This window comes from Mixophyes fleayi, chromosome 1 (genome assembly GCF_038048845.1).
Source record: "Mixophyes fleayi isolate aMixFle1 chromosome 1, aMixFle1.hap1, whole genome shotgun sequence".
Classification (NCBI taxonomy): domain Eukaryota; kingdom Metazoa; phylum Chordata; class Amphibia; order Anura; family Limnodynastidae; genus Mixophyes; species Mixophyes fleayi.
Genome location: NC_134402.1, coordinates 355,418,983 through 355,446,965, shown reverse-complemented (window position 1 = coordinate 355,446,965; position 27,983 = coordinate 355,418,983). Strand labels below are relative to the sequence as shown.

The 27,983-nt window shown below is 41.2% G+C and overlaps 1 protein-coding gene across 9 annotated transcripts in view; it reads right to left on the bottom strand.

Moving 5' to 3' along the window:
- Window positions 1-5,063: 5,063 nt before the first annotated feature.
- Window positions 5,064-27,983, bottom strand: part of PITPNM2 (phosphatidylinositol transfer protein membrane associated 2) — a 203,874-nt gene continuing 180,954 nt past the window's right edge. For all 9 annotated transcript variants that reach the window (XM_075177567.1, XM_075177582.1, XM_075177575.1 and 6 more), the window contains 8 exons: window positions 26,229-26,377; window positions 25,522-25,638; window positions 24,560-24,676; window positions 21,641-21,789; window positions 19,978-20,127; window positions 19,717-19,900; window positions 18,741-18,869; window positions 5,064-8,865 (listed from right to left, as the gene is read on the bottom strand). In XM_075177567.1, coding sequence (XP_075033668.1) covers window positions 8,527-8,865; window positions 18,741-18,869; window positions 19,717-19,900; window positions 19,978-20,127; window positions 21,641-21,789; window positions 24,560-24,676; window positions 25,522-25,638; window positions 26,229-26,377 — 1,334 coding nt within the window. In that variant the 3' untranslated portion in view covers window positions 5,064-8,526. The remainder of the gene's footprint in view (window positions 8,866-18,740; window positions 18,870-19,716; window positions 19,901-19,977; window positions 20,128-21,640; window positions 21,790-24,559; window positions 24,677-25,521; window positions 25,639-26,228; window positions 26,378-27,983) is intronic.

Sequence of the window (27,983 nt, the reverse complement as noted above, 5' to 3'; positions counted from 1 at the left end):
GTGACATTGAAAAGCCACCACATATATATACACATTACATGCAAAGAACTCTCACAGACTTACTGGTAGACTCTGGTGTATACATTTCACACTGTACTGCTTTCTCATAACGACAGTTTACACACTAAAACATCTTGCCTATTACTACTTTACATTTTAGAGGTAAAGCAATTATCTAAACTGATTAAACTTCAAATAGAGTATATAAAAACTTGTTTAAACCAGTTATGTAGTTTGCAGAAAAAGTGCCTTAGAGATGCTTAAATTAATATGTTTAAATATATTTGTTGTAAATGCAAACATTTGTCTGCCAACCGCATCAGAAGGGGTTCTTTACTGTAAAGGTGCTGTCGAATCTAAATAAGATTGTTCACCTGTAAGTGTCAGTTTATCAGTTTATGAGCTCATCAGCCGGAGAGAATTAAATACACTGCAAGTTCTGCGTGTACAATTAGCTCTGATTTATTAGTTACAAGTCCAGATCTATATAGCACAAAATCACGTATTACAGAAAACTACGCCCCAAAAGGTTTTAACCACTCATGCTTCCTTTACACGGATCTTGCTACATTCTGCCATTTTCACACAGGAATACTCCCCCGGGGGGGGGGGGGGGGGGAGTTGTTTTATCTCCTATTCTGCCATATTCAAGGCCATGGGCATAGTTTCTTGCAAACAATGAATAACTCCTAAAAACTAGCTGTATCTAATCTGTCTTTAAGCTATAAGAGAACAAAATGGCGTTAGCTTAGCAAAATCACATTTCTCATGGTTAAGGTGTTGAATGCAATTTACTCACTAGAATTTGGTTTTTAGAGTTTGGATACTTTTCTTACTAGAAATGGTGTATATATAGCTATAATTAGGAGGAGACAGTGCGGCTCTGATTAATCCAGATTGCAGTTTTTTGGAACAGAAAGGAATGTCTTTCCCTTGTGATGTTAATTGACAACTGGAGCTTTTGTTTTACCTTTCTTTGGATCATCAGAATATGAATTTATGTAATGTTGAATATGATGGATGTTTTTTTTTTTTTTAGCCCTTAAACTAAAAGCAGCCTCTGCAGATGCATCAACATTCACTTTGTGATTAGTTGTTAGTAAAGTATTCAGGTATTATCAGGTGACCACTCTGCAGACGCCTTCTGCTACACTCCTACCACCCTGGTTGAGTGCCATCAAACTGACCTACTAAATAGATGTCCAAACTCAGCAGAAAATGGGCCAAAGAAGGGGTCCAGGTCAGATCTTCATACAAATGTCCTGACAGAGCGCTTTATCTAAAACGTTCTGCCTCTTTGGATTTGCAAGAATCAACCACCTCTTTCATTTTAAAGCCTGAAAAAAACCTTAAGCTGAAAAGGTGGCAGTGACTGCCTTGTGTGCTGAGAAAGGGCTTCCAGCTTAAAAACCTGTCTGGACAAAGCAATGGCAAGAAGAGCCATCTTCCAAGTAATGACAGGAAGTGAATGAAAGGACTCAAAACAAGTGAACTAAAGAGCACTTACTACCAAGTTAGGGTCTGTAAGACAGTGCTGGGCTGGCTAATAGAGAAATCCACCAGCGTGCCACAATTATCAAGCCTGGTCTGGGATGATTTATATCGCCTGCATTGCTTTGAATCAAACTTTTACTCAATTTCAGGAGATGGTGGCGTTAGAATGAAAATTTAGACATACTGGAAAGGCTGTTGAGCTGCCAGCATGACTGTAAGATTCGCACAGATCTCAGGATCTGGCTCTGTACGCTGTACAGAGGGAATTTGTTTGGTTCAGCCATGATGCCAGTAGGTCCATCAATGGAGTTCCGCAGAGATGAAGAGACGCCTGGGTCTAGTCGCTACTGACTCAGAAATTCTGCCTTCTAGTCATTACCCTCAGAATGTAGGTGGTCAATATAGCCTGATGACCATCTACAAACTGTGATACTGTCATGGCTTGAGCCTGGGGTCAGTGCAAACTCCAGTAGAAGACTGTAGAGGTAGTAGGGAGAGGGAGGTTATATTGCCCATTTAGCAGGTTACTGGTAAGACCTCACCTTAAGTAATGTATATAGTTCTGAAAGCCCTTTACATTAATAAAAATAGACAAGGGAATGAGATAATATGAAAACATTTTTTTATTTTATTTTTTTAAATAGGATTTCTAGAACATAGGGAAACACTTTGTCGAGAAATTGTTAACTATTATGTTACTTTTTAGTTTTCTGCCAATATCAGAGAGTTAAAGATTCATGGGATAGCCTCCTAGCCTTTGTGGTGGGGACACACACAGTAAAAGAATTTAAGAATGCATGGGAAAAACACATTACTTATTGTAAGACAAAAATATTAATAATCCCCCTGCACCCTTTATCTAAAAAGCAACACAAGTTAAAAAGGACAGATTAATGTAGAATATTTTCAGCTGTCAAATTCTGTTTCTTTGGAACAGGAAAGATTAGATTTTGAGAGAGCAGAAAGAGTGAGTCTCAAAGAGGCTGTAGGACTGAATACACGGCATCGTGAGTTGGTTGGACTAAAAGCTGCAAGGCCCACAGCACATATCATCCCCTCCAACATCGTGAATCCACATGAGATGGCATTGTGGGAGTCCAGTGCTGGAAACAGGTGAACAAAGAAACATGTTATACCACCCTGCCACACTCCTGGGGACAGCCAAGGTTGTGTCTCTTGATGGTGCCTATATCATATAGCAAGGGGCATTTGAGGCTGTCCTTCCAGGTGGTACCAAGCTGGCACTTGGTGGAAAGATAAGGCTGCCCTACATTAGGTGCTGTTGTAGCGGGCAACTTTAGTAATGACCTCCGATGCAGGGAACTGTAATTAAACTGAGGAGGAGCAGAGACGCGCAGGGGTGCTATAATCAGTGTTTTCCCGGTGCTCTGCCTCCTAGATGTAAAACATAACCCAATGTCTGTGTCCCCTACTACTTAATGAAAAATAACTGTTTTGCATTGGTGTTGTAGCTATTAAATAATTTCTTTACCAACATTATTTTTTAATTTACACATAAGATTAAATCGGTTATTGCCACAGCAGGATCTGTGCATTTTTTTCATATTCCCTCAGATGCTATAATAATATTGACCTTGTATTTATAATGACCTAAATATTTTTTTGTCAATTTAACTTTGGAAACACACATAAGCTCATTTCCAGTAGTGTTTAGGTTAGAAGCACACAGCGGAAAATAATTTTGAAGATCACTGTATTTTAGTTATGGAGGTGATGAGGCCGAGCTTTTTAAAGTCTATATAACAGGCATAGGAGCTAATGAGAACACGTTTTTGCTTTGTTGGCTGAATACATTGTGGTCAGCTTGTCATTGGAGCAAGACGTCCAGTCATTTCCAGTGACACAGATGTTTGGATGATGTGTCCTCTGTCAAACAATCAAGCTTTCGCCTCAGGCTCCCGCCTCTCAGCTGTTAGAGCCTCTAAACTCATGTCTTGGCAGGACAGAGAGGAGCCTGTCAGCACCTCATTGTGTGCAACACTGAAGGAAGAATTGCTGACTCTTAAGAAAGAGGACGAGGCAGTGTTTTGCTCTCTGAAATATTAACAAATGTACTACCATAGAGTTGACAGTTATCTGTAAACAGGAAATGAAAATGTTCAGCCATCATAATCATTCATGTTTAATCAGAAGACATGTGGCTGCAGCTAGCAATCTGCTACCTGCTGTAACCTACACAGACTGAAGCTGCCCACACACATTGTGATCCTGTCCAGTGTGCCCACACACTTGGTTAGCCAAATTGGTCAAAATCTGTTGATTCAGCACACAGGCCCTAGTAAATCCAGAGGCCGTATGATCACTTTACTATTAGGACAGTTAGAAGATGACCACTCACAGGCCAATAGCTACCATCTTCTGTTTGCATTGAACAACATGACTGGCATTGCAGTATGTGTGGGGATCAGTTCAGTTACTCCTAGGGGCACTAGTTGCAGTATGTGGATGTTTTAGATTTTGTATCTACTTCTAACATGCAATGGATATTATAATTCAATCATTGTTTAGGAGAAATAAACCTCATTCATATCCATGAATTCATCTTTTTGTTTGTGTTCATGGTTACATATTGTGATCATCATTTATTTATATGTTGCCACGTATTGCGTAGCGCCTGTAGTAACCTATTAGCCCTTCATTCACCATGCTGTGAATGGAGCATACCATAAAATACCACTAGAATGCACATGTTCTCTTACAGACCCGCAGCTGTCCCTTTAATCACAGAGTATTTACAACTAGGCAGCAGAGAGGTGTGTCTGAGGTCATATTATTACATTATACACCAATTTAAAGCCTCCCAGACATGGCTTTGTGCACTTTTAGTTTATTCCAGCTACTTAATTAAACAAACCCTAAAAAGGTATCTTGTAGTGCGAGAGGGTCTTATGGGCCAGGCTAAAATTAGCAAGTTCTCTAGCATATTATTTACCTGTTAGGCCATATAGTGTCATGGTGCATCTTTGTCCAACTTGTGCAGCACTGTGGCAGACGAGCACATGTTTACCAGCTCCCATTGGAGGCTTTTGCTGCTGTCTTTCTGTGCAGAGATATCAGACAATGGACAAGTGAAGCCTTAGCCTTAAAAGACCAAAAATCCTAAAATACAAGTTGACTTATACGAGTTACTAATAACATTTACAAATACATATGTAGATCATTCCAGTCTCATTACAGAACATGAGTTTTTGGCATTATATTTACATTTACTGAGCAGTTGTATGTAAGATACTATTCTCTGTTATCAGCTATTTCCTGTATAATTGAGTTCTTCTATCTGTCCGTCAATGAGATTACTGCCAGAAAATCCACCGTGTACAGGTAATTATCTTCAGCTCCAAAAACTCGATGAAACATTTACATACATGTTTTTAAAATGTATTAGTAACTCTTATAGAAATAATTCATATTTTAGGCTTAGATTTTATCCTTTTTGGATATCTTCTCAAAGGGGTACAGGTCTGTACATTAAAAACAGCAATAAAATAGATACTAATAACCACCTATAAGAAGGCTCCAAATACCGGTTTGAAAAATCTGAGACCAACTTTGACAGCCAGTATATTTTATTTTGTTTTGTTTTGTATATGGTTTTTCTTCCATCTACATGTTGCAGAAAAGTAAATTTGATTCAACCAACAGCCTTCCCACATGTTTAATCTGTGTAATGTACAATGGGTACTGCACAGAAAACAGGCCTAAAACACACTAACACACACACAAGCAAAATAGTATTTGTACACACAGAGTAATACAAGAAATGAAAACCAGGGAGCAGCAGACAGACATTTGGAAGAGGTCATAGTCTTGTGCGAGTCTTTCTTGTACGTCTCCACAACATCTTTTATCGTCATTCCTAACACACATCTCTTTATAAATAAAATATTACATAGAAAACTGACAGTCAAGATTATACTCCTGGCGATAATACGAGAAATGTAAGGCTACTGGAACTTCTAGGAAATGCAGCAAAGGTAAAATACCTTTCTGTCTGGGCTTGAGAAAGTGCAGGATTCTATACACAGGGAGGCAGGTTGCGTTAACCCTGTAAATCCCAGTGGTGTCTACAACAGCCAGCTACCGGTGAAGGGGTTGAAATCCGTGCTTTATGGTGACTTCTGGTTTTCATTTATTGTATTTTTCTAACATTGTAAACTTATTTTTTATTCCTTTTTGGTTATTTGAGACTAAGTTGTTGAGTCAAAGGAAACAACTTCCCAAAGAAGAATTGGACGTAGGTGGATAGGTTAGGCCTTCTGAAGCAACAGAGACAATAGCAGTTTCAAACTGATAAAGAATAGGCATTTCCACCTAGTTACACAAACAGCTATTTCAGAGTAAACTGGCCCCAACTCCATTTAAAAGCTGATTTTGAATATTGCTTTTGGAAAATGGATAAAAACTAACATGGTAAACACATTTCATCTAACAGGTAATGATGAGCTGAATGACACCTATTTTTTTTTTTTTTTTGCAACTCCTTCATGGTGGAATCTCACAGAACAAGCTCACATTTCTACATAATCTGATATTATTGCAGTCATAATTAAATACTCATTTGTGTTATTTCCATGTGGCAAAAATCCATAGTCAGAAAAGGCAGAAAAAGCTAAACAAAGAACAGATATATGAAGAAATATACAATAGTATGATTGTCAATTCTACATGGGAAATATGGAGCAATGGGGGCAAGTCTATAATATTGCACTTCTGCAAATGACAATTACATTATACTTGGTCCTTTAATTGAATGGCTTTGTACATAATGCCTGAAACAAAAAGCTACTTTTTATTTATTTTTTAATATTCATTAAAAACCCAGAGGATCTCCCCCACCCAAGACATTTTCTACATAAATAAATACCTTTCACTTTTATATAACCACTTTTCTGAACATTTACATTTGTATGTTGTACAATATCTACACACAATAGGTTATCATCCCTTGCACATTAAAATAAATTTACATACATTTCTTCCCTTTGTGCATTTATCTAATTGCTCGCATTTACCATTTTAAAGGCCATATCTAATTCCTTACTCTCATATGTGTTATGCATGTCTAATTTGCCCATTTAGGGATACATCTCATTCTGAGATATTTGCTAAAACCTCCCTGGTCCATGATGTACAGCCTCAGACCTTATGCAAGAGGTTACAATATGCAATGTCTACTGTGCTTTATAATACAAGTGTTAAATGGTAATCTCTGCATATTATTACTAGGGTAGCTAACGTCCTCTCTTATGCTGCCGTGCAAAATGTATACTCAGACTGCAAGCAAACTCTAACATTTAAATGTAAGTATAAAGTTAAAGATTATTTATAAAAAAATAAAAAAAAAACAACAAAAGATTATTAGGACAATATCAATGGGACAAAAACTGTATGTCTACTACAATGTGCGATGTAATATTTCAAAATGTATATTTGAGACAATATTTTAGTAGAGAACGGGTCTAGCTTATATTTATTGGGAGAGCAGTGCAATATTTTGCTGTACTCTTGTGCAGGAAAAAAGGTGCAGATTACTCTGTAGAGGGTATTATCTTGAACTGGCATTAAAACCCATTCCCTGGTGAGCCGGGGCAGCAATGACTCGCAGGGCAGAGTAATATCAAAGTAATGAGAATACTTATTGTGTACATACAATTCTAAAACAAATATATCACATAGAAGTAGAAAGAATTCCCTTTTTGGCTTTCTGTTCACCTGTATGGGTGCCAATCATGGAGATATCACAGTGCTAGAGCTTGCACAGTACTGTACCATACTATTCTCTTTACTTAACATCACTAAAACATGGTTGATCTATTTAAATAAATAAGTGGTATGAAAACAGCTTTATTGTAGACTATGTTTGCAACTTTCTTTTAACACAAAGTGTATATCAGTTTTTCAGAGAGAAGAGTAGAAAAGTGTTCCTACAACTTTCCATGCATCTGTCAGTAGTGTCAACTCCGTTAATAGTGGAGCGGAGTAAATTGAGATATGGCCTTTCTGCTTCTACGCTGCTATATTTATTTGGCACTCCTACTTAATTCTGCGTCCTGGGGAGAAACAACAGCACAAAAAATATCTACCCCCGGCTTAGCAATATTTAAATTACCATGCACTACAGATAAGGATGTGTAGCTACATAAGATGGTAACAGATCTCCAATCTAAAAAATATCAGTGCAAAGAAAACAATGAGGTTGTACAGTTGAGCAACTACACGCAAAAAGCAGCAAACTGGACACTTACAGAATCTTAAGAACTTTAGCTACAAAAGGACTTCAGGTTAATGGTTTGGACTTGTCCTCTGGTTACCAAAATGACAGGTAACTACACCTGCACAGTGCTTTCACAACTGTTCATAAACGTGTTCTTTACAGGATCAGTCCAAATATATTGAAATGAGCAAGGCAGACTGTCTGAGTTTGGAATATTGTCATTGCATGAAAAATCTCCTCTTTTTCACAAAAAAATTGTTTTTGTTTCTTAACTTGTGCCTTGGTTTAAAAGATGGACAGTGGAGAAGGGCAGGATTGAAGCCAACTGATGTCAGTAGTTTCCAGCTTGTTATGTCAAGGCTGCCTCTTGTTAGAGTATTCAATGGACTTTTAGCTTTCAGGAAAAAGTGAACCATACAACCCTTTTTCACTACCCTATCGTACATGTGCTGTGCATTCTTTTCAGAGATGGGTAAGGTATAGGAGGCATGTATTTACATCAATAAGTCCTTGAACCTGCTTAAAAAATAAGAAAAATAAATAACATTGGGCTAGGTATGAATGTGTCCCCCCATATCTGTGGTTCTGCCATGATTATCTTCAGGGCATCATTACCCTTTTTAAGGCCTGCAGTTCAACACTTTCGGTCACCAGCTTTGCTAATGTTGTTATATAGTAGCACCATTTTGTTAAGTCTGTCTCTCCAACAACGTTGTGCCTCTGTCCCTTGTTTTTCTCCCTATCTTTGAAGTGGCAAGAGCGAAGCGCACAAGAAAATGTTCAGGGTGTGTGGGAGCTCATTTCTGACTTAAAACGCCAGATTCCAGCTTGGCGGTGGCCGCACTCCTTCCCCAGCATCCTGCAGCAATGCTCATACTTCTTTGGCTACGTTCCTTTTCCCGATCCCGGTCACTCTCAGACTGACTTTGTGTTCGCTCTGGTCTGTGGTTGCTGCTACCTGTGGGTTGTGATGAGATAGTACGAAGCAAGTGATTCCTCTTCCTCAGAAAATCTGTTTGGCCGGGAAGACAGAAGCTCCCCTTTCGCAGGGCTATCCTGTTGGTGTTCTTGGCAGGCCGAGATCGGTGGCTGTATTCCAGTTGGGCAAGGTGAGAAGCATAGCCCTCTGTGATAAACTGTAAGACAATACATATGCGGTAAGAGGCAGTGTTTAGTTTACTGTAAATCGCTGCATTTATTCTGGTTACTGCATTTAAAGGTAAATTTAATGTCCATCCAAATATTTTTCAGCATAAGCCCTAACTTTCCACTGCCTACAAAAAACATTGTGGTTTAGCCAATTTTCTCACCAAGCCAATGGTTGTGGCCACCTTATTTAATGAGGCTTTTGGCTATTGTGAATAATGTTTCTACTTTCTATAAATGTAAATAGTACTTCTTTCTACAGTAATTCAATAAAGCAGATTATAATAATGCACAAAAATATAAGCATATATTTAGACTCTAAGTCATGTAATGGAGCTCTCAGAAGTGAGAACATCCCCACCTAAGGGATAAGAAGTTGTTGTTTCCATCGTTATCAGAACGTTGTTTCCCATCTGTGTGCCTCTGTAATGTCACTGGCTCCTAAAGGCTGCATTTTCATGACTACTGGTTCAGCCAACAAAACAACTGCCTCCGCTGTGTGTAGGCAAGAAGTGCTCTTAAGTCTATGTGTCCTTTGGCAATTGAAACCCTTCCCCTTATGTTTATATTAGTACTGACTGTAGTGAATGTGTTTGTTCTTCAACTCCTTAAAGCACATTTAAACATTAAAATTAAAATGTTCAATTAGCCTAGCATTGGAAAGACCCTAATCCTCCCTCTATGCAGGAACTACAGAATTACATTTGGCATGTCACAATCATGGAGTGTGTTACATACTATCTCCATGATAAACCCCAGCAATTCGACAAGGTGTGGGCCCCGTGGTTCTTGCAAGCAAGCCGTAGTTGTCTATCCATTTTGACTCCCCCTTCCGCTATTGGAACATAGTGTTGGGCGGCACCCGGATCTCCCGGGCTGGGTGCGGTGCATTTAATTATATGGGACATTTTGTCCCCAGACATGTATACATATTGTTCTTAGCAATATTCATGATGTTGTTAGAGCCTTTCCAATTCCCTCCCCCCTCTCCCCTCATCTACCATCCTTTACCTACTTCCCATATAAAACAAACACCTTGTACATTCATATTTTTTTTTGAGTACTATGCTGTTTGTATTTCTCTTCCCTGCCATTGGGGGGCACTGCGAGACATTGGGGTATAGTAGTGGGCTCAGGAGTTCTTGTCACTAACTGTTAAATCTTTGGACTCCTCCCCTGATATGCCCCTCCTCTCCAGAGAGATCCTCAGTTTTTAATACGTGACTTAGTGTTCGGTCACTGGGGTATAGGCTCCTGCCTATACCCAGTTTAGTAGATAGGTTTCATGTTTTTATTTTATTCTTTATAGGTGCAGCGCGGGATCCTAGGAAGACCCAGCAGAGTGAGTAGGACTTGGCTCTGCTCACTCTGGATCCCAGCGCAGGTAAGTGAAGCCCAGCGCTCACTTTACTGGCACCTCTGCCGGCAGTTATCTATAGGGGCCATTAGTTTATTAGGAGAAGCTGGATTGAGAAACCAGTGTGAAGGTGTTGGTGCAGTACGGTATGAAGGAGGCTTCCTGAGCGTATCTGTGCAGCATAGAAGGGAGGAGGAACGGCAACAGCCTCCCCCACCCCCCGGCAGCGATCCCTGGCCGGCAGCTCACCGCTCTCCCTAGACAACGAGCAGTGTGAAGGGGCAGAAGCAGCGCTCACACTCGCTGAGGTGAGCGGCTGCTTGAGAGGTATGAAAGCGCAACGCTGGGCACCTTAAAATTGGCGCGTTTACTGTCACTCCTGGCGGCCATTGGAGGATGGCGCCAGTGAGTGTTCTGAGGACAGAGAGAGGCAGCGCAGGAGGGGGAGGAGTGAACAGGGCTTCCTGTGTAGGTTCTTCCCGCGCGGCAACAGAGACTAGCCACCATTACAAGCGTGCAGCTCTGCCTGGATCAAAAGCCTTTTGCTCTGCCTCTCCTCTCTGGAAGATTTTTAGATGCCCTAATCGCTACAGGCTGGTATCGTTAGGAGCATTTGGGGGAGTGTATATATATTTCTTGTGTTGTATGGTCTTGTGAGTTATTTCATGTTAGAATTTTCACAGACAGTATTATATTGGAGTTGTGCTATAATTTAAAAGGGTGCTCTTTCAGAGTCTTACTAACACAGCACTCTTCTATTGTGTCGCCTTAGTTGTCTGCATTTCTTTTAACAATTATTTTAAGAAGCAGAACAATGGCGGAAAAGGGGACAGCTAAAGGCAAGAGTAGTTCTGTGCCTGCTGCTATGTATTATACCTGTTCAAAATGTGACACAAAACTTTCTGTTGGCCACACAGACCGAAACGCCCTTTGCGCAGCTTGTGCTGCGGACGCTCAGAGGCGAGACAGCTCAGCCCAGGAGGGAACCTCTGCAGTGGTAGAACCGCCCTGGATGAGGTCTTTTTCTTCGGCTATGGAGAAAATGACGGCTGTGATGCTGCGGGTAATAGAGGTACGTGGCAACACTACCCCACTTACACTTGCAGGCAGCCAGTCTGACGAGAATGTCACATCACAAGCAGGGTCTACCCACAGGGAAGATAGGCTAGTATCTATTTCCCAGAGGGGTAAGAGAGCCATTGCTGAGGCAGGTCTGGAAATAGATCAGATTTCCGATCGCTCCTCAGCCGAGGAAGGTGAGGTAGATATCGACCCAGAAGGGGAGGCTCTCTATGATTCTGACTCTGGTTTCACGAGCGTGGACAGTCTTATTTTGGGGATCAGGCATGCCTTGGGGTTAGCCGATCCGGAGCCCGTAGCACCTAAAGGGATATCCTTATTTAAAAGACCTAATGCACAGTTAGCAATTTTCCCGCATTCTCCAGAAACGTTGGAGATTATTTCTGAAGCTTGGCACAAGCCAAATAAGCCGTTTATGATGCCGGGAAAGTTTAAATCCCTTTACCCTCTGCCTCCTGAGGACACAGTAAAATGGGAGACTTTGTCTAGGGTGGACACTCCGCTAGCCCAGTTAGCGTCATCTTCAGCTATCCTGGTCCAGGAGAGGATAACCCTTAAGGATTACACTGATAAGAAGTGTGATCTGGCTCTTCGCTCAGCTTATACCGCTGTGGGGAGTTTGTTTAGGCCTAATATGGCTGTAGCCTGGGCCAACAAGGCTGTGCAGTTATGGATGGAGGCTTTGATTAAGGGCCTTAGAGATAACACTCTGCGTACAGAGCCAGCAAATCTAACAGAGCACGTACTAGAGACTTCGGAGTACGTAGCGAACGCTGCCATGGATGCAGTTTCGGTAAATGCCAAGGCCTCGGCTCTTATTGTAGCAGCTCGTCGTAACCTATGGTTACGGACGTGGTCAGTGAACGCAGAATCTAAGAGAGCTTTAGAGAATTTACCCTTTGATGGACTAACTCTATTCGGGGCGGAGCTCGAAAGGGTTATTCAGGAGACCACGGGAGCTAAGAGTACTGCTCTACCCACGGTTTCAAACAGGCCCCGTCGGGGTAGATTTCGTTCCTTTCAGAGTTTTTCCCGAGGGGGAGGTGCCTTTAATAGAGGGTATTCCTCAGCGTCTAGATCATCGGCCATCAGAGGCAGAGGAGGTAGAGGTGCAGCAAGGAGAGGTTCTGCTCGTCCAGCAGACAAGCCCTCCGCGTGACATAGTTCTTCAGGGGGAGTTTCAGGTGGGGGCACGTCTTCTTCAATTCAGGGATCAGTGGTGGAATTCCACGACGGATCTCTGGGTTCGAGGAGTTGTGGCCCGGGGCTACGTCATAGATCTAGCCCACTCCCCCCCTCACAGGTTCTTAGTCACTCCTCTCCCGTCTTGCCCCCTAAGACGTGTAGCATTTCAGGAAGCCGTGCAGAAGCTTCTGTCTGCTCAAGTAATAGTTCAGGTCCCTCCTCCACAAAGGGGGCGAGGTTTTTATTCAAACCTCTTCCTGGTGCCAAAACCAGATGCATCTTTCCGGCCCATCCTGAATCTTCGGCCTCTAAACAAGCAGCTGAGGGTTCAGAGATTTCGCATGGAATCCCTTCGTTCTGTAATAGCAGGGATAGAAAAAGGGGAGTTTTTGGCATCATTAGACATCAAGAATGCCTACCTACACGTCCCGATCTGGAAAGGACATCAGAGTCTCCTTCGGTTCGCAGTAGGAAAGGCGCACTTTCAGTTCAGGGCACTCCCCTTCGGCCTGGCCACCGCTCCCAGAGTTTATACCAAGATCATGGCAGTCATGGCCAATCTGTTGCGCCAGAAGGGCATAACAATTGTCCCTTACATAGACGACCTGTTGTTGAAGGCACCGTCTGCGGTCCTTCTATCCCAACAGATTCAGACTGTTATGCAGTTTCTGCAGAGACACGGTTGGGTATTGAATTTACCCAAGTCATCGCTGGTGCCAACTCAGCGGATGCGCTTCTTGGGGATGCTTTTCGATACTCAGTCTCTGAGAGTTTATCTTCCAGCAGAAAAAGTCTTAGCTTTGCAGGCAAGGACCAGAGCCATGCTGAGGAAAAGGAGTGTCTCGGTTCTCAGTTGCATGAAGCTCCTGGGGACAATGGTCTCAGTATTCAAGGCAGTTACTTTTGCTCAATTTCACTCCCGTCTACTTCAGGGAGAGATCCTGCGTAAGTGGTCAGGGTCTCAGAGGAATTTGGACAAACAGATGGTTTGTCTGTCCACAGTCACAAGGCTATCTCTGGTCTGGTGGACGTCCCGATCCAATTTGGAGAGAGGCCAATCCTTACAGGTATGGTCTTGGACTCTAGTCACAACAGACGCCAGTCTGTTGGGATGGGGGGGGGGAGTAACAGGAACCCTGAGGCTTCAGGGTCTCTGGTCCCCTCAGGAATCACGTCTTCCAATAAACATTCTGGAGCTCAGAGCAGTATACAAGACACTGATAGGAGCACAGGAATTTCTAAGAGGAAAACCTCTTCAGATTCAGTCCGACAACGCCACCACAGTAGCGTACATAAATCATCAAGGGGGCACTCGCAGCGCGGCTGCAATGCGAGAGGCCAGACGCATACTAGCGTGGGCAGAGCATCAGGTTCCCAGGATTTCAGCCATTCACATTCCGGGGGTGAAGAATTGGGAAGCAGACTTCCTCAGCAGACACACCCTTCATCCCGGGGAATGGGCTCTAAACAGTCAGGTATTCTCCTTACTGGTGGAGCGTTGGGGCCGTCCGCAGATTGACCTGATGGCGTCCAGTCTGAAACATCAGGTGCCGCGCTACGGCGCAAGAGCACGAGACCCAGCAGCAGAAATAGTAGATGCCATGTCAGCCCCTTGGCAGTACCGGATGGTGTACATTTTCCCGCCCATTCCAATGATTGCGCGGGTGCTAAAGAAGGTGAAGAGGGAGAAGGTTCCCGCGATTTTCATAGCTCCATTCTGGCCAGGCAGAGCGTGGTTCTCAGATCTGTTATTGTTAGCAGGAGCTCCTCCATTTCGGCTTCCCATGTAGGCAGATCTTCTGGTTCAGGGTCCATTCCTTTACCAAGGTTTGGATCAGCTGGCTTTGACGGCCTGGCTATTGAAACCCTAATACTTAAGGCTAAGGGTTTCTCTCAAGAGGTCATAAACACCATGATTAGGGCCAGGAAGCCTGCGTCGTCTTCCATTTATTATAGAGTGTGGAAGACGTATATTGTGTGGTGTGAATCTAAAGGTTTTCATTCCTCAAGATTTAAGATTTCCCGTATCCTGGATTTTCTTCAGGACGGGGTTCAGAAAGGTTTGCGGCTTAGTTCCCTTAAGGGGCAGATATCCGCCCTGTTTATTTTCAGAAAAAGATTGCTGAAGATGCAGATATCAAGACATTTTTGCAAGGTGTGTTGTGTATACAACCTCCTTTTTGCCATCCTGTCGAGCCCTGGGACCTCAATTTGGTTCTTCGTGCTCTTTCTAATCCTCCGTTTGAGCCTTTACAGTCTGTTGACTTGCGGCATCTTACGTGGAAGACAGTGTTTTTGTTGGCCATAGCTTCAGCACGAAGAGTGTCTGAGCTTGGGGCACTCCGATGTGACCCTCCTTTTCTTATTTTTCACGCAGACAGGGCAGTCCTTCGGACCAAGCCGTCTTTTGTTCCTAAAGTGGTTTCGAGATTCCACCTAAATCAGGAAATTGTTGTCCCTGCTTTTAAAGCAAGGAGGGACTCTTCAGAAGGGTCTATGCAGCATTTGGATGTGGTGCGAGCTCTACAGATTTATGTAGATCGTACTGCGCAGGTTAGAAAGACCAGAGATCTTTTCGTTTTATATGACGCTAATAAGAGAGGCTGGCCTGCTTCAAACCAGTCAATTTCTCGGTGGATTACGTCCACGATTCATGAGGCTTATGTTTCAGCTTCTCTAGCCGTTCTGCAGTCTTTAAGGGCACATTCTACTAGGGCAGTAGGTGCCTCCTGGGCGGCTAGGCACGGCGCGTCGGCAGAACAGTTGTGTTGAGCGGCGACTTGGTCTTCCGTCCACACATTCACAAGATTTTATAGACTTCAGGGCTTTGCATCGGCTGATGCAAGCTTTGGTCGCAGGATTATGCGTGCAGCTGGTCCAGAGCATTCCCACCCTTGAGGAAGCTTTGGTATATCCCAAATGTCTCGCAGTGTCCCCCAATGGCAGGGAAGAGAAAATGGGATTTTTACTCACCGTAAAATCCGTTTCTCTGACTCCATTGGGGGACACTGCGCACCCTCCCTTGCTCTGTATATAGTTCTGTGTGTGAAAAGTTTGATTAGGGTTCTTTATTACTAGGACCTGTCTAGATTATGTTTCCTCCTTAAGTTCACTCTTTGTTAGTCAAAACTGAGGATCTCTCTGGAGAGGAGGGGCATAGCAGGGGAGGAGTCCAAAGGTTTAACAGTTAAAGTGACAAGAACTCCTGAGCCCACTACTATACCCCAATGTCTCGCAGTGTCCCCCAATGGAGTCAGAGAAACGGATTTTACGGTGAGTAAAAATCCCATTTTTTCCTGCTGTTTCCTCTTTAAATAAAGAATTAAAAAAAAAATTAAAATGTTCAGATATGAACCACTTAAACTGCGCTCTTGGGACAATTAAGAATTTCCAGGCTTGTTTATTAAATTAAGCAGAATAGAGGAGGATTGAAAGGGGAATACAAACAGCATACCAACGGATGTGTTAAGATGCCAATGTACAGTGCAATTTGGATGGCCTAGTAGGCCATTTTAAACCTAAGTGGCTGAAAAATTGCCTTGTGTATGGGCACAAATTTACTACCGGTGCTCTCAAACCTGCCCAATATTACTCACCCTACTATTGGTCCCACATACGACAGCTGAAGAGGGATTAGGGCGAGTAAGAATATTTTCTCTCCCATATCTCCTCTGACATCTTTCTTAGGGAACTCAAATATTCCCCCTGGGCTCCAGCCCAGATTGCTCTCTGTATGGACCATTAGGGATCTCCAAAGGCTGGGTAGCATGGTCAAGGATGCAGATATCGGCAAGATTTCAATCAATAGGAAATTCACACTCCCTCGTAGGCACACCTAAACAAACTCTCTCTTCCATTTATAAAATAATTATAGAGGATAGATTTCCTCACAAACTTCACTTCACTGAGACTTGGCAGAGAGATTTACAAAATACTATTGGCCCTATCCAGTGACCGGAAGTATAGATGGTTACTCACACCTGTGCTCAAAACACCTCTACCATTGAAACCCAATACAAGACCTTAATGCGGATATATAGATGCCCACAGTTGTCAAATAAGTTTTCAACACAGGTAACTCCCCTTCGTTGTAGGTGGAATTCCGCTGTTGGTTCATAGCTGCGTATATGGTGGACTTGCCCCAAGATCCCTCCTTACTGGAACAAGATAATCCACCTTCCCAGAGTCATCACTGGGACGGATGTGCTGACTGATCCTAGTTTCTGGCTTCAGTCCTTGTCAAATATGCCCACATCGAACTTCAAAAAATCTCTTCTTAAACATCTTAATAATGCAGCTAAATCATTGATCCCAACTCACTGAAGATCTCCCTACCCCCCTACCATGAACGAATGGTTTAAACACATATCTATGAACAACATTACGTTATCAGCATCTGACTGGACCTCTAGATTCACAGCAACCTGGCTGAATTGGTTGGAATTTAAATAATCTGACAACTATGCCTCCAGACTCAGGTTACCCCTCCATAATCAACCACCATTACCCATGATAATACCGTAGTGATCCCAGCATACCCCTTTGGCATTTGGTATTCGCCCTCTCCTCTTACATCTAATTCATAATGTGGTACTATATCTACAAAAACTTGGGTTCTCCCCATCTCTTAATTCCCCTTTGGTCCCTTCCCTTTCTTCCCTCTCTATACTTCCCATATTTGTTTGTCTTCTCCCAGTTACTGGTTTTGATTTTGCACATATATAAAATCTACTATGTTGAATATTATTAGATTTAATTCTTCGTGATTTCCTCTCAATGTATATTCTTATTCAATGTTTTAAATACACAATATGACACACAAACACACACACACACACACATATACATATACATATATATATATATATATATATATATATATATATATATATTACACATACACAGTTTTCCTCCATCAGGAGGCGCATATATATTGTGAGCCACAAGGGAGTATTCTAAAGACTGCCAGTTTATTCCATCACAGTGTTATGTTCCTGAGGAAGCAGCATAGGTTAGCAATCTTGTTTGGGTTCAGTGTGACTGACTCACAACCTTTGTGGTCTAGTATGTCTACAGATCAGCAAGTCTTAAAAATATATGCAGCATTTCTCAATCTTTCTTATTATTAGAGTGCAGCTACAATTGTGGTTTGCCTGCTAGTGCGGAGTAGCCTGGGGGTATCAGAATCAGCATAAAGGAAATATGAAGGGTCCAGTTTAATTTAAAACAAGCTCTGCCGTCTTCAGTACAGTACGGCTTCGCTTGTTCTGGGTATTGGCTGTAAACCACATGACAGTATCACTTCTATTATTCTGTAAACAGGTGATATTGTTTGTAGGCTGTATGTGTGGTCAACTGCATAGTACTACATCTCCTGTTCTCTATAATGCTGTATGGACAACTACACACTATTCTTGTTCCATATCCAGTTCTCAGGATCTGTTGTAAGTGTTTAAGTCGAGGCAACTGTACATAACAATAATAACCTTCTTTTGTATAACATTCAAGTTTAGATTTATTAAAACCGTAATAGAATCATATTGTGATCATTTCCATATGTACATTTTCCATTGTGGCTAGGGTGTTTTGGAGCTGGTTCCTCAATATCTGTGAAATGTAATCAAACCTGTTTATCTATTAAGAAAAATAGTTTAATGGGTATGGCCACTTTTATTATTACATACCTCCCAACTGTCCCGATTCATGGGCTGCAAAAGAGGCAGCGTTTACAAAATGTGGGTGGAGTTTTATAGTATTTTTATCCATTTGCTGGTGGGGTTTGTATGGAACGGGGCGGGACTTATTTGTACCTATTTAATGATGTTAGGAGATATTTTATTATTATTTTCTATTTTTAAAGTACAATGTTCCCTTCCTACTGCTATCAGGCAGGCTACATTCTTAGACTGGATCACTTGACAGATGCAGCTCACCACTGAATTAACTTACTAACCAGCCAGAGGCGGAACTAGCAAGCTGTGGGCCCCGATGCAGGGAGACGGGGAGGAGGGAACCAGGGCCCCCAACCCTCTGCATTGCAGCGGGCACCATTACCTCCATGGGACCCAGTGCATGGCACCTGCCGCACCAATGGTAGTTCCGCCACTGCAACCAGCAGCGCCTGAAGAGATATTGCAGGGTAACTTCAACTGCAAAATGCTAAAGGATCCTTGAAAATATTAGTATTCATTTCCAAATTCAGTGGTGCAAAGTGTCATTGTACTGTAGTTACAAACATATTACCTGACACTGGTGTTGTAATTTCTTGGTGGGTCGACCTACAATAAATATCTGCAGCGGCGACAGACCTATAGCGCTATATACGGAGATATCCTTTGTGGAGCCATATGCTGCATGGATTTTCATGTGTACCTGTGAAAAGAGAACAAAATTATAGACTAGGATCAAAACCTTTTCAATTATTCTCCCAAAGATAAATCGCACACGTTTACTTTTTAAGCTTCATATACTACCTAGACCAGTGATGGGCAACGTAGAATAGCTACAGGGACACAGGCATGGCCCTCCAGCCTTCAAAGGTGCTGCACACCGGGTTACCACGTGACCTCCCCTGATCTGATAAGAACAGGAGCAGCCGGATGGGGGGCCGCAAGTGAAGGCTCGGCCAGTCCGCTAGCAGCCCACGTTGCCCAACGCTGACCTAGACATAGAACCAGAGATAACCCAAAATGTAATGAGATCATAAGCAGAGGGTCTGACACATAAACAAAAATAACCTTCATGTTGGGGGGTGATACGCTAGATAAATAAGGGAAATAATTCTGGTCATATCCCAGTAAGGTAAAAATCTGATGCCAATAGTGTACGTTATTTGAGATCTGCTGGCACTCCATGTTGTTTTAGATGTATGTTTAATTTATACATTGCATTCTGTGCCGACGGGGTAATAACAAAACTCTGGCAACATAATAAAAGAGAACATGAAGGGTCCTACCAAGTCTGTAATGTGTAATTCAGTGTCTTTTAAACTGTGCTGAAATTCTCAAGATTTCCTTACAAGAACACACAGGCCTTCACCCATTCAATGACTTGTGAGGTGATCCTGACAACATGCACTGTCATGACAGTGGGACCTGAGAGCAGTTTTGCTAACTTAGAATACTAATGTTAAACAGGAAAGAGAATGATAATGTTTGTTAGTAACAGGACATGCTTTGGCCTATAGTGCATAGGATTCACTGTAGGGAACGAATCTTACATCTTGAATCAGGGTTTTCAGAAAGTTTGCTTTGTGTCGCAGAGGGTCATGGACCAGTCCATCGCAAAATGACACAATGCCATGCGGAAAATTGTGTTGTGCAAGCCATGCCACCACCCTTTGCTTCTGCATGTCAGGTCTGCCTGTGACATAGATAATGAGGTAGCCAAGATCCTGCCAGTGCCTAGAGGAACATGAAGGAGGTATTAGAAGAGCATTGTGTATTGTGCTGGACCAATCCTCTAGTCACTGTAAACAGACCTCACTACATCCACTGCTCCCGCTCTGACTTTGGGGTCACTGCCCATAATAGAAACGCTGGCAGCAAACGATCCGTCGATGCTGAACACTACAAATTCTGTTGCTTTTGGTAAAACATGGAGGTAGCTGTCAGCAAATGTATGGTCTCCCCTAGAAAGAAACAGTGAAAAATGTTTGTTTAATTATTTTTACTTCTGCCTGCCCAAACTATTCATACAACGACTATGTGTAGCCGCCATGTATACTGAAAGCACCTGTATTCCTGAGAACATTAATAAGATACTAAATAGCTTATGTGTAACAAAATTAGGTATATTCATTCAACAAGCAGATGTCAGCCTTTATTCACTGGTCAAAAATGAAAATACTGAACCAATGGTTCCCAAACTGGGTGCCGTGGCGATCTCACAGGGATGCCGCGGCCAGGGCAGGTGCTAAGCAAGACAGGGGACTACTTGGTAATTATTTTTGCTTAGGGGTGCCTTGAAAACATTATGGAGAGCCTAAGGGTGCCTCAAACTGAAAACGTTTGTTATCCCCTGTACTGAACAATTACTCTGCTTGTATACAATAGTGATTATTTTAAAACACCACAAGTGGATCGAAGTGCAATTTCATTATTCTACAAGCAACATAAATGAGCCTGTTTGTGTGTAAAATTGTACAGTACTTGCACTGTGACTATTCATTGTACAAACATGCTCTTCATCTTGGTTTCTGGAGGCATCCATCAAGCACAAATTGCTTAGACACAGCCATTCTATGGTTCACTAGGAACCGGTGCTTCAGTGATGTCACTAGTTTTCAGTGAGTCGATTGGTTCAGTCCAAACATGACTGTCTTGATGACAAATACATTAGTATTAGGGAGACACTGCTTTGTGCATGGCCTTTATGTTTGCACATATCTAGTTACTTCTACAGTTTTCTGTGAGAACATACATGCACTGAATGTGGACAGTGCATGTTGGACAGCAAAAATACAGTTATCAAGTAAACAGATTAACATATACTTCATGAACAAACGTCACTACGTTTATCTGATTAATCCCAGTTTAATAAAATTATCAGGCAGCACAAAATACTATGGTTCTGTCCTGTAGAAAGGGCATGGGTTATGGAAAGTAAAGAGGACAATCTGGACATGATGCATCTGCTATAACACCATCTTGGCAATGTTATGAATATTTCACAACAAGGGAGTCTTTTGATAAAATTCAATTTTACATTATTAAGGCTATCAATAAGAAAGTTTTCAGTGATGTTATTAAATACACACACCCTATTATCATATGTTTCTAAAATATGCATTTTGTTTGACGTTTTAATATCTGGTAACAATTATGACTACAGGATTAGACACATACTAAGGCCAGCACTATTAAAAGTCACCATAGAAATAGTATTTTCAGTAAAAATAATGGTGGAGACATTGGTCATAGGGACAGGAGCATGTTGGGTGCAGGGTTCTACCCATGATGCCTAAGGAAGGGTCTAAATAGGATGCTGGGTACAGCATGTGTCCACTATACAGGAGGAATAGTGAGTGTTAGGATCTCTATACATTTGGTGGCTGGATGCAATTAAGAAATACTGTTTTCCAACAGTTTATGAAAATATACTATTTTAAATTTAATGAATGATTCAGCATTGAGTCACAATACCTGACAACCATTTTGAGTGGATACACCCCAACTCCAAGTTTTTTATGTTCAGGGATGATGTAAGAAATCCTGCCGCTGCTGTTAGTTATTTCAGTATCAAAGTAAACCCATTCTCCAGATGGAGGTTGGGTCATAATATGAATATCAACCTAGAGAGAAGACAAAGGTTTTGATAAGGTGAGAATGCTAAAATCACTGAAGTACAGTATTAACCTAATTAAGCCGAGTGATCTATAGTGCTCTAGTAATGAAAGTGTACTGTTATCAGAAGTTCACACTGAGGAGTTTATTGACAATCTATTGTTTAGTCCTACCTGGCAGATGGGGCTTTTCCTAAAGCCCTGGTTTTAGCTCTTCCTGTTCAGTATTGAAATATTGGTGAAGCTGTGCCCTCTTCCCACTATAATGTAAGCAGAGCCCTCCCTGCCCTTTGTTTTCATGTCTGCCTATATATGACCCGGTGTTATACATGTCCTGCTTCCCTATTGTGGCACCTTACAATAATATGACTCAATTAGAGACTGGCATAAACATTTTCAGGAAAAGACTGTGATAAACCAGACTGCATAATGCCACATATTAGATATAACCAGCTAAATGCTGGTGTTAGTACAGTGATGGGCAACAGATGGCCCTCCCCGAGCCGTCACCTGTGGCCCCAGCTCATTCCTGCTTTATTGTCAGCTTATAATACTTCCAGAAAATACCTGCCGATATGTTATTACAGCTAGGGGTCTGTTTCTATGATTTAATGTATTATTTTAACTTATTACTGAGATTAAGGGTAATGTGCGGCCCTTTTGAAGGATAGAGGGTCCCACCATGAGGCCCCCATCACTGTGTTAGTATATGTTTCTATTTAAAAAATAAAAAAAACAAGGAAGGAGATGCAGAAACAGTATTAGCTGGTTCACAACACAATACTGCAATACTGTACTGTGTTAATCGGCTGCCATATTTTATTAACCTCCCATTTCCCCTGACGGTAGGACATTGTTGTGTCCGTTTCCATGGGATCCCTCCACTGTTGTCAGATAGCAGACTCCGCTGAGCTAGCAGGAGGAGCAGTCACCTTGTAAAAGTTCCTGCAGGTTGGCGGTGTGCAGTGAACGGGACCGTCTGATTGGGCAGCACATGCAACATTCAAATTCACCCTAACCTAACTGAATGCGTAGGATGGCCGAAGTCCGCCACCACTAAAAGACCTCTTTCCTTCCTCCTGGGCTGGTATTCGACAAAGATGAGAAGTGTCAGGGAAGCGGCTAGTTAATGAAGAGTGGGTGGGAGTTGTCCAAGATAAACAAACTTTCAAATCAGTCTTCATCAGATAGTATATTACTGAATACTAGTTTGTTCTATAGTTTACAGTCACTTCAACACTGCACCATAATAGAATCTATCAGTAAAAAACATGTCCTGTAAATGTTGGTGATTTTGTGTATTTCGACCAACTTTGGGCTCATGCACACGAATGTCACTGAGCTTCATAATGGTCCACTACACTAACCCCTGCTGTAAGTGGTCTGTGCTTGTGGTTTTTGGCATTTTTCTTTAGTATCTTAACCACTTCCATGATAGAGGTCAATGTTTCATCAGTATGCAAAATAAATGGACGCTACAGCAAACATGTCAGATGTGGAATAGTTATATTAAGGATGTCACCTACAGTCCATTACACTCGGTCAGGTGACCTACACTGGTAACTTGTGTTCATCCCAAGAGGGGCAGGCCAGAAATATATGCAACAGGTTGCCAAAGTATAAAATTATTGCTAATTGTACATTAGGTATAAATTATTTATATAAATATATATTTGCAAATTGTCCCCAAATTACAAGTAAATCTAAGAACAGAAAATATTTTGTTGGAGTTAAATGTACAAAGTTTAACCATTTTACTACAAGCCGTCAATGATGATTTTGCACCTCAATTGGCTAAAACTAGATGTCACAATACTGGACTGTATTAGCTACAGTTTTTTAAATAAATACTCTATATTAATGAACAATTTATATTTTTTCTGACGATCACAGCTTTTTGGGGGTATAATGTCGAAAAAAAATATATATGTTTTATTTTTTCTTTACTTTGTAAAAATTTAAATAAAATCAAAATAGTAAATAACTATATAAATAGTACTACGGTACCCTGTTTAGGAAGCACCGAATGCATGCTCTGACTGTCTAGTGAGCAAAACAGACAGACAGGACATATACAACATGCTCTAATGAGAGCAAAGTATGTGCTTGAGAAATTGAGTAGCTTACTTGCATATTTGGCCCTATATATGTGCTTCAACCTGTCCCTAACATGTTTACATTGTTTCAGTAATGCTACCTGTATTAAGCTAGGTACACACTACAGAAAATGTCTCCCGATGCAATATCTTTAACAAGACTGAAAGTCACGATCGGCATGCTGATTCACGCGTACACACTTACACGATTCACCTTCAGATCTGTGCTCTTCATCTGTCATAACCATCAGCTGAAAGATCATGACTCTGTTAACTCTATGGAGATCTGCCTACTCTGCTGGTGGTGAGTGCAAACATACTGCAGGATTTGCCCAATATCGTTCCATCGTTTACAGAGATTTTTAGTCCAATTATAAAATCTAATACGATACAATGTGCTTTAAAACATGATTGTGGGAGAGTACACACTAATGCAATATCGTACCTAACAGTTGTTTATCGTGTGATTGGCACAATAATCAGGTGAAAAACCTGTAGTGTGTACCCAGCTTAACACTTCACATGCTGAAAAGGAACTCTACCCTAATGAGCTATATTTGTTGCAAAATTACCTTTAAATAGCAACACAGCTGTAAAGTAAGGTTAAACATATATTATCACATAGTTAAGTTCACTTACTGACTCACTTAGAAGTTCTAACACAAAGTACAACAATTACCAACCTTTTCACCAGTGAGTGTGACCATGTCAAGAGGACCATACATAAACCTCCCAGCGAGAGTCTGAGGTCCATCTTCATTGGCTACAGCATCATTAATCCTGTGGTTGGCAGCAACATTCTGCAAGGTGGAATTCAACAGTTAATATTAATGGGATTGTATATATGGGACAATGTAACCCCTATTATAATTTCTAATACATTGAGTTCAATCATACAGAATTTGGTGTCAGAAAAGAACCTACTGGTCCATCTAGTCTGTCCTTTTTTCGCTGTGTGTGTTTTTGGGTTGGTTTTGCTGCCTTCCTTAACTCTATTAATTTTAATGTTTCTATTATATCACCTCTAGTCTTTCTCTTCTCTAATCTGTAAATATTAAGCTCTTTAAGTATCTCCTGAAACATTTAGTTGTTATTAATGTCTTTTTACACATAGAACCTCCAGAACTGTACACGGCACTGAAGGTGACAATATAACCTCCCTCCCCTGCTACCAATACCTCTTTCTATACAATAACTGGGTTTTTCCAATGCCTGCCTATCGGGCGCCTTCCTTTTAGCCTCCGATTCCCTGCTGAAGAGAGCAGGGATCCGACTAGGTGCCTGGGTATGGAGGACGGCACAAACTTCCAGCAGGGGGCGCTGGAAATACTAGCACCGGCCCTGTGTGCAGCACTGAGTAACATGTCGGTGCTTTATAAATCAAGGATAATAATTGACTATAACACTAAATAAGTGTATCCACTGATCCACTACCACTTTACTTACTCAAGTTTATTTGACATGGACTTTCAGCAGAAAATCCATACTGATCTTGTCATTTGTTTCACTCTAAATAGTCAACAATACCTATATAAAATCATGTAACTCCATAGATAATCAGAGGAAAACATCAGATTTACACTACCAAACATCAGAATAACAAAGATGGGACTGGTGTGGATGACAATAAAGTGGCCAAACGTACCCGTAGTTTCACGTGTGTTCGCTTCCTCAGCCATTTCTCCCGTGGCTTCGATGGGCTGAACACAGAAACTTCTTTTCCAACCAACTCCAAAACACTAGCAGTTTCATGTCTCATGACCTGAGGTGAACATAAACATGACTTTTCAGAGCTTTGCCGTGTCCATTGTTCATAATCATCCCAACAATGCCAAACAGTTTCCAATATTTACTTCGGAAAAATGGATCAGCAACTAGTAAGTCCATATTACAGCAGTAATCACATGATTACATACAATACCAGTAATTGTATTTTTGCCAGATTATTATGTAGGACATTAATCGCTGTATGCTACTTTGTACACCAATTATAGAATGGTTTGTAATAGAGGCCGATGTCAGTCTCTGGGACACTTTGTACTGACAGTCTGAGAATTAATGTCTGACGGGCTATTCTTCCCAAGAGGTCACTGATAACACGTTCAGATACTTTACAGGCAGGTATGAGAAAACTAACCATGCACATGAAAAACAATTGCAGCTGGGTCATCGTGCCACCCTGTCATGTTTTATAGTCTAACCGTGTATTGCGCTGTGTAAGCTTTATTTTGCAGGAATCTTTCTTTCCTAAAAGATGAGGACCACTGATAACACAACTAATTATTTGTAGTTACTTAACAAATAGAAGACAGTAAAACTGAAGCACTGAATAACACAAGTATATATATTTACCTGTCTTAATAGGAATGACACAACATCTGTAGATTCCCAATAACTGGCATGGAAGAGGTGAGGAAGAGCAACCGTGGGGAAAGCGGTCAGAGCGTCCGGACAATACAGGGCATAGTCAATCCTTTTTGTACCCCACCACTTTGCTGCAACTAACAAGGGAGACGTAGGTTACCTCTTTATACGTACATACAAACAGAAGATGCGATAAAATGATAATATGAAAAGAAGTGTACAAAGTGCTGCAAAACACATTTCGGGGCTTATCCAACACTCCCGGGAATGCTGCCTGCCACTTTACTAGGAACAAATAAAACTGCTGTGTCACATAGTCTTAATGATTTGGTGATCTAGGGGGAGATTTACTAAAAATCATGTTTGGTAGCAAGATTTAAACCGCCACACACAGCCTGCTGTTTAGTGCTTCAAAACACCTCATGTACTATAGGGTGGTTAGAGGCTGCCATGTAGAATGCCTGCGGTTTGGTCAAAATTGCCATCAAAACCACCGTAAAAAAATATATATATTTTTTTTATACCCGATTGGCTTGTTAATTCACAAATGCTATCTGAGCTATCTTGTCATTCAGAACATAAAAGGAGGTGTCATTGACTTATAAGTTATGGGGCAATCATTATTTATTGATTAAGGGGCAAAATCCATTTATAATAAACTTATGGAGCAAATTTTATTTTTCATTATATAAAGGTGGCAATATTATTGTACATTATCGGAGCACTATGTAATGCCGCATGTGTGCATCATAAATAATTATATCCCCTATTAACAATCATATATTATTGCCCAGTTAATATAATTATATATTCATATTTCCCTCATAATACAATAATAGTATTTTATAATGAAAAATAAAACTTGACCACGAGTTAATTATAAGTTAATTTTGCCCCTTTATCAATAACTAATGATTGCCTCTATAATTTATATGTCAATGATGCCTACTCATGTTCTGAATGGCGCTATAGCTCAAACAGTATGCAGCTATCTCGCCTCTCACAATCACCTCTTTTTCTGGCTGTTTGTCTGGCGGTTTTCCTGGAGATTTGTCAAACAGCAGCTTAGTAGTTCTGACTGTTTGTATTTTGATCATATTAAAAATCAGGATGGCGATCTGTAAAGTGCTGGTTTTCAGCTTTTTAACTGGCAGTTTGGCTTTTAGTAAATCTGCTGGAAATACTGCTGAAAACTGGCGGTTTATCAAACCGCCCTTTAATAAATCTAGGCCCTAGCGTCTAGTCAATTGATTTATTACTAATACTTCTTCAGCCCACACAATGGCTGACTCTAATGTGTGTAGGATATAGCATTAAGTGTTTTATATTTATGAAACACAACGAACATAACGCTAATACTAAAATCCCATTTCTAAGCATGCTTCACATGCATCTATCATTTTCCAAACTAGATGTATTTCAAAGCATACCCAGAGCAATGTTTCATGTTACACATGCATGGAAAGAACCTTAGTTATATTAGAGCCAATCATCTTGTTTCCGCATGCAGCCTCCTAGCGAATCACCAATGCTAACAGCCTAGTTTCAGGAATAAGATATGAAGGAAGTAATGAAAACACTCCAAGGAAATACTTTCTAAATCTTTGAGAACTCCACGCCTATAAATGTTAAACGTTTTGTTATCAACTCATTCAGTTATATTTTCACTCCTTGAGTCACTACTGTTAAAGAGAAATTATCACCAAAAATTATATTTTTTCCACGCTTTTTTCTCTCTCGTAT